The sequence below is a fragment of the Astatotilapia calliptera genome, chromosome 18 (assembly GCF_900246225.1).
Source record: "Astatotilapia calliptera chromosome 18, fAstCal1.2, whole genome shotgun sequence".
NCBI classification, from domain to species: Eukaryota; Metazoa; Chordata; class Actinopteri; order Cichliformes; family Cichlidae; genus Astatotilapia; species Astatotilapia calliptera.
In genome coordinates, this window is record NC_039319.1 from 23,482,624 (window position 1) to 23,490,314 (window position 7,691).

A 7,691-nucleotide genomic window follows, 5' to 3' on the forward strand; every position below is an offset into this window, starting at 1 on the left:
GGTTAGGAAGCACAGCTTCAACCCTGTAGCTCAGCGTGTCGTAGCAGGGGTTTACAGGCATCACATCTCAAAGGTAATAGTTAATCACCAAGTGTTCAGAGTCAGTTAGCAGCAGTGAAGTAGAACAAAGACAGAAGTACCGAAGACGGAGGGAGGGAAGCAGATACGAGAGTGGTAGAATACATCTGTGTCAGATGCAATGAGAAAATTATAATAATAATTGGGTAGATTTTCTTTTGTCATACCTGTTTTTCATTTTAATAGTGTGTGTGTGTGTGTGTGTGTGTGTGTGTGTGTGTGTGTGTGTGTGTGTGTGTGTGTGTGTGTGTGTGTGTGTGTGTGTGTGTGTGTGTGTGTGTGTGTGTGTGTGTGTGTGTGTGTTGCCCACACCTGTGTTTCTGCCACAGAACATTCCAACTTTGGGGACTGTTGCTATAACAATGGCACTGCACAACTGCGACGAGGTGGCGGTGGCTGGTTTTGGTTACGACATGAACAAGCCCTACGCACCTCTGCACTACTACGAGTCTGTCAAGATGTCCGCCATTAAAGAGGTGAGCGTTCGCACATCAGCACTTATTTCACTACAGGGTAATCCAGCATTGGAGGCACTCTTTAAGATTTCTTTAAATGAAATGCGGAACGACGTGGGCTCATTCCTAATGAGAACAATATATTCTAGCTGCTCCTTACCCTTTGGCCACAGTAGAATAACCAAAGTAACAACTGTAGACTTTGATTAGGAGGGACCACCACTCCTGTGAAGGAGTGCGAGGGGGACGTGAACTGGCCTACAGCCAAAATACATTCACTACAAAGCAGTCACTGTTTGGACTTATGGTAATATTAGTCCAAGAATTCTTTTGGGGTTGAACTTCTCCCATTTTTTTTCTTCTTTAAAGCCAAAATTATAACCGTTATGAGCTTATGGGAAGAAAAAATGCTTGGAGGTGCTCCGGAGTGCTAAACAGCTCTTTGCAGTTAGCTAATGGTTGTTCTACAAATATTTAAGATTACAAGGGACTGTTAAAGCTGCAGAGGTGTCAGGAACATTTTGTCTGATAACTGCGCCATCAGCTCAAAGTCTCTGGATGTTTTGTGAAAGGATTAACTTTCCAAAAAATATCCCTTCACTGATCCAATATCTTCTATAGTTAAGATGTGTAAATGCCATAGTATGCAATACACAGTATTTCAATACTTTTTAAACCATTCAGTGACCCCTCGTGCCCTTCAGATGGATGTAGACTACGCCCATCAGAATCAGGAAATGCTACATTGTAAGATGAAAGCAATCACTAAACAGCTTGTTGTGGAGTGATGCTTCAAAGAGGAAAAGCATGCCAGCCACATGGCCACAAGAGAGTAACGGCCACCTCGATACTGAGGTTTAAGAGCTCAGGCAATTCTCTTAATTTGTCACCTGTCTGTAACTTTACGTCCCATTTGACTTGGAAAATTAAGTCAGAGCTGCTTTCATGAAAGATTAAGAGCACAGATTAGTGGAAACCAGAGAAAATGTCTGGGGGAAAAAAAAAGGGAAACAAACCCGTACGTATATTAAACCATAAACAAAATGAAAGATTGGTGAAACTTCCTGATAAATTAAAACATAAATTCATGAAAGATGAAAAATGAAAATCGTCGAACTAAATTTTTAGATTGAAGTGGGAACGGTCTTTCATCAGTCACTTAAACGATCGTTTTCTAAACGTCCTCATGACGGAGCTCTCTCTGCTCCATCACGTCTGGATCTCTGTGTTTACACTGAAACCGAGCTGAATCAGAGATGTCACCCCTGCGCTGACATGTGTAAACCATGAGCTCAGTATGATGATAACCTTTGTCTAAACTCCCAGTAAACCTTTGGCATTTATTGTCATCATCTTCATCAGCATTGTCATCATCAGCCATACATGGCTAATTAATGTTAATGTTTTTAGCCTTTCATTTTTTTTATCTCTGTTGTTTGGAAAGCTTAACCAGCGCCTGAGGTTTTGATTTTTCTGGAACTTTAGAACTTAGGCCTGTTCTTTAACTGTCTGGGTGGAGGATTAAAATCCACAATACATGTCTATCTATGCATCCTCATTTTTGTCATCTCAAAGCTGTGCTTGGAAATGATCTAATTTAAACTGATCGGATCAATAGTTGATGAAATGACTGTGAAAACCCACAGAGAATGATGACCTGAGGCTGTGGAGCCATTGGCATCTTTCTGCTCATCTTCCAGTTTTGATTTTATGGTCGCAACTTTAACATTTTTGTCATGTGGAGTTTCACTAAAGAAAGAAGTCGAAGAGGAATAAAGTCTTACAGTTATTATTTGGAAGTTACCCAAAGACATGATTGCAACCAATGCATATGTTGCCCTGTCTGTCCCGTGTCATGTGTGCAAAGTGGATACGGACAGACTTTTAGTGAAGCTGGGAAGGCATTGGGGTTTTTTTCTACCCTGCTCCTCCTCGTCTTTTAGCTGCTTCCTATAGGGGTCACCACAGCGGATTGTCATTAAAGCTAATGAAACACCATAAAACCAGCCAGAGTGGAAGCTAAAAGCAAATAGAGCAAACTGTCTCGAGTGCTTACATGCTGGATTCCATATTAGATGACGACCCCACAAGGTGCACTTTTCAGTTTCGCTACCTCTGAGTAGTTTACATGAAAAACGCCAACTTGTGTGCAAATATTCACAAATTACTGGCAACCAAATCTGCTAGCGACCAAAGCAGCTGGAAGGAGCTTTTCATGGTGGACCTTTTTAATGCTAGCGATTGCACGTAACCTTAAGTAAATATTTGCCAACTGGTCGCGGAATACACGCTTTTCTCTCCCAACCAGTGGTTGCCAGCAGGTTGTTATTGTTGTTATTGTATTTTAAATGTCATTGTAATTTTGCTGTTGACTTCTGCGAAAACTGCAGGTTATTGTTCTTTCAGGCTGTGGCGTTTCCCATCATGTAATTGTAGGAGGCTTGACCCAGACAGACACACAGCCAGACCTTATAAGAGAGTCTTGAAGCTCTCCACTTTTTTTCATTCTCTCTCATAGGTCTCTTCCTCCACCCTGTGCCTCCTTTCTCTATATATTCCTTCTCCTTTTATCCCTAACTATCCCACTGGACTGAATTCTTATAGCACAGCAGGACAGAAGACTGACCACCATGGCTTAACACATGCTCCATTGTTGTACACTTGAACACCCACATGTATAGACACTGGGGATATAGTAACCCTAAACTTAACATACAGTTTTGTCTGGCACTGTTGGAAAATGTGCTGTTTAATATGCCTCCTCCCACCACTTATCCTCGTGTTTCATCTGTGATGTTGTATCTTTCTGAACATGTCCTTTCCTTTGATTATCCTGCAGTCATGGACACACAACATATCCAAGGAAAAGGAGTTCCTTCGTAAGCTGGTGAAGGCAAACGTCATCAAAGATCTGACCAATGGTATCTAAGTTTACACCCGCCCACAGTCTCCCTCCGCCATTCCCAAAAGACTACTAGCAGGAAGCTGGGAAATGGATTGACTTTTTGAAGAAGGAAAAAAAAACCCTCGAGTCCGGGTGGCCTGCACACTGCCGGGGTTTTTATATCAAAGGATATTTAAAAAAGAATAAAATACAGGAGGGATTCTGTGGAGAGACGCGCACACACGTGCCTTCTGAACCAAAGACTCTTGCTGATTGAAGCGGGGGGAAACGAGCATGGGGGGAGCACTGGATCTGCATAGTTTTGCGTCTTATCAAAAGACATTCGCAGGAACGCTCCGCCGGCCCCACACTGCAGTGTTTACCACTTCAAAGCCCCGAGTATTACATGAATGAACAGTAAGAGCAGAGGTGACACTTTATGACCCACAGAAGTCAGAGTTTAGCTTGATGTTCCGGTCAGTCTGGTGAAGAGACAGAAGACAAAGGGATGGAGAAGGACTATTAGAATGTGTGGGGATGGTTGAATATTAGCAGTGCCAAATGTACCTCGTAGAGAGAAGAGGCCACCCCCCTCTCCTTCTGCTGCCTGAATGTATTCTTGTTCCTCATTGTAAATATCAAAAATAATTTTTACTGTGCTTTTTAAAGCGCTGCAGCAGCTGCCCTGATTCTCGTCTGTCACTACTTCAGTCATTCATTTTTTTCCCCCCATTCTGTCCTGACTTAAAAACTAACACGTGCTCCACCAGATGATCCCTGACACCCCCCACCTGTCACAAAGACTGGTGTTGCTTTGACACACTAATATAAGCTTGCGGCTCCTCATGCTGTTTGCATCAGGTAAGAAGCCACCAAAAAGCTAAATATTAATGAAGACTGAAGCTCTTTGAGGTATTTAAAATTGAAGTTTATGTGAGGTATTTTAAAACTCTACATCTTCTTTTTTTCAATAAAGATGCTATCTTTTGTAGTTTTTAAAGTTGACCACCTGTAAGAGAGAAAGTAAGACACTGCAGTCTCCTCTTACTTAATCCTATCTTTGTTCATGAGACATAAAGTGATCCAGGGTGTTTTATGGCATCCCTTTTCCATTCTCCTGTTGCTGCAGAGGTTTTGTTCTTCACTAAATGGTGAACTCTTAGATTGTGGAATATATATTATTGTTTTTTGTTTATTTATTTTGTTCCAAAGTCCCAGTGTTTTGGTCACAGGCAGGCCTGCTTTCTGTTCTAAACAAAAGTTTGCATTTGTGCTTTAAACTTCAGCACCATGTGCTTCCCCAGAGACTGCAGCATCATCTAGGCTTGTGGCAGAAGTAACCGTGCGGCTGAATCTGCTTTAAACTGGATGGGTGTTAAATGTCTGCACCTCTTCATTTTCTTTGTTTTATGCAGCGTTTGTTAACACAACACATGTGACCTTCTGTGACAGCGGGCGTTAAGAAGGAAAGGAAAAAAAAAGTTCCACAGGTGATAAATGCCACCTTCAGTTTGAAATTAATGTGCTGCTGAGGCCTTTGCACTTCTCACATGGAGATCCTGTTGCAGGCTTCTCTGTATTTTAACATTGAACATATTCGTGATCTCTCACACACACACACACACACACGCGCGCAATCTCCTTCAAACAGTGAGGGAGAGCGAGAAGATGCATATGTTCATCATATTATATGAATGCGATAATCAGCTTTATATAGTGATGGTGCATTTTAAAAACTGCTTTACCAAAGCAGGGTTTATTTTACTTTTTTTGTGAATAGGGTTTTCTCCAGTTTTCTGTCTTTTTAACTCTTCTATTGGAAGTGTAGATTGTATACACATACACACACGCGCGTGATGCATTGCTATTTTTGTTTCCTTCATGCTCATTAGTTTCCACACGCTGCCAGGGTCGTGCATCGTCACGCCATGCACAGTTCCTTTCGGAATGGTTCTCCTGGGTTTGAAAATGGATACTTTTTTCTTTTTTGGAAAACTGGGCCCCGTTTGGGCCTTTGTCTGAGAGCAAAAGGTACAGGGAACATCTGAGCATTGCACTATCATGAGGCACTGTCAGTGCCTTACACCTCATCACCTGGAAGCTGTAGCGAGGAGTGTGACTGCTGTGAAAGAGAACAAAGGCAGCTGATTCCGGTATGTAGGCGCAGCTCCAGCTCCGGGTCAGGACAGGTCTCATTCCTGGGGTTTGGGACCGGTCCACTTCATGTATGTACTGTATGTACATTGTATACAATCCAAGGTCAAGTTGAAGCCCTATACTGTTTTGTTTTGTGTTTTAGGGGGAAATGATGTATATATTGTACTTTAATAAACAAGATGGCTACTTACATTAAATCATTTGAAAACTATGATTTAAAAAAAAAAAAATCAAATATTTGCTGTTTGAACCCTAAAACACAGAAAACTACTAGTATAGTCTTCAAAGCTACCAGTCTAAGCAGATCCTTAATTGGAAAGGAGCCCATTTCTGTCTTACTTTTTAGGTTTTTAATTTTAATTTTTAAACGAATGCTGGATAAGTTCACATGTGTTACGTCCAAATTGCCTTTTTTCTTTTCTTCTAATCTGTTCAAAATAAAGCAGAATGTATTTGCTTTTGTTGTTCGTGGTATTTATAAATCTTTAATTTTGAAGCATTAACAGGAGGTCAAAGTGATTGAACGTGTTAATTCTTTTTTTTACACACACGCGCACACACACACACAGTTACAAAAGGCTTTCTGTTACCTAATAAAAAGGTTTGTAATGGAACTTTGTGCGTGTGGTCTTTTCATTTTATTGTAAATGACCTTATTGGAGACATGCATGAGTGTCCAAACTGATTGTTTGTGCAGGAAATTAATTTGATGTGGTTGGTCCACCTTCTGCTTTTAATCTAGCTTTTATCACAAAGTGCCAGCTCTGGGCTCAAATATGTCTGCGGCGTGGCCCTCGGTGTCTTAGTCTGGCATGCTGATAGTGGAGCAGTCCTCATGAAATGTGCAGCAGGTTGGAACACCGTCTGCCTCCTCCCGTTTCAGGGGATACAGAGTGCAGGAAACCCAGTGGAGATGAAGGAGGGATGGGATGGAGCAGTGCGGAGAAGGGGATTTCCTCCGCTGATCTGTGCTCTGTATCTCCAACCTGCAGAGCCAGGGGAAATCATTTTTCAATCCTCCAGCGACCAGGCTTCCTCTCTAATTCACTCCTTTTTCTCTTGTGTGTTTATCTCGCTCCCTCTGTTACTCGTTTCCCATGTTGTGCTCTGCTGCACTGTTCACTTCTCCCTCTTCACCTGCTCGTTGCTAACAGGGATCAAATTTCACTGGAAGTCACGAGGGACTCATTTGAGACACACAATGAATACACGGTACTATTCAGCTGCCGCACACAAACTTTCACTTCCCTACAAACGTGATCATAAACCACAGCTGTGAGGTGAAGGAAGACAAGACGCCGAGGGCCCTTAAAGCGCCTCCACAGCGTCCCATCCCATCCTGCTGTTAATGGGGTGCCAGAAACTTGCCCCCCCCCCCCTTACACACACACACACACACACACACACACAAGTCACGTCTCACTGGTCACCGCAACCGCAGAACTCGAGCTACCCTGACTCGACAAATTTCCAGACGTCCACAAGGGTGGGGTCGAGTGCTCTCTCCCTCCCTGCAGCAAGGGGACTATTTGCCACCTGGGATCTCCCTGAGGCAGCTGGCCGGCCCGGCTGGCTGGAGGCGGCTGCTTTCGCTGGTCCGGTAGACAGGGTATGAGCAGGCCTGCACCTCTTCAGCCGACGGACTTTTTATTCTGAGCGACAGGTTCCCCCTGGCCCCACCTCCTCTCTGAAGGCTTGGAACAGAGAGGCCACGACCTCTGAGCCTGAAATTCAAACTCCTCGTAAAAAGAAAGTTGGAGAGGGTGAAAACACCCATTCAGACACCCGTTTCTCTCTTCCCCTGCTCTGTTTAGCTAATGCCGGGTCAGCTGAGATGAACATTCCCACACAGTGTCGTTTACCTTTGTCTGTGGATCGGACACACCTACAGGGCCTGTCATGCTCCTGTAATGCAGATGGATGTGTCTTCCTTTCCCGTCGGCATCTGAACTTGTCCTCTGCTGTGGCTCATTCTAGATCAGCTGAAAGTTGATACGTATTGGATTATGGATGGAAAGATGTATATGTATATATTTTAATGGATATTTTATTCTCAGAGGAAAATAAATATATATTATTAGTAGTATTTCCTGGCCCGATTCTTGATTATCCAAAGC

At 43.0% G+C, this 7,691-nt stretch overlaps 1 protein-coding gene across 11 annotated transcripts in view; it reads left to right on the forward strand.

Annotated features, from left to right (window-relative positions):
- Positions 1 to 4,927, forward strand: part of st3gal3b (ST3 beta-galactoside alpha-2,3-sialyltransferase 3b) — a 51,213-nt gene extending 46,286 nt beyond the window's left edge. For all 11 annotated transcript variants that reach the window (XM_026150920.1, XM_026150921.1, XM_026150922.1 and 8 more), the window contains 2 exons: positions 408 to 554; positions 3,373 to 4,927. In XM_026150920.1, coding sequence (XP_026006705.1) covers positions 408 to 554; positions 3,373 to 3,462 — 237 coding nt within the window. In that variant the 3' untranslated portion in view covers positions 3,463 to 4,927. The remainder of the gene's footprint in view (positions 1 to 407; positions 555 to 3,372) is intronic.
- The last annotated feature ends 2,764 nt before the right edge of the window (positions 4,928 to 7,691 follow it).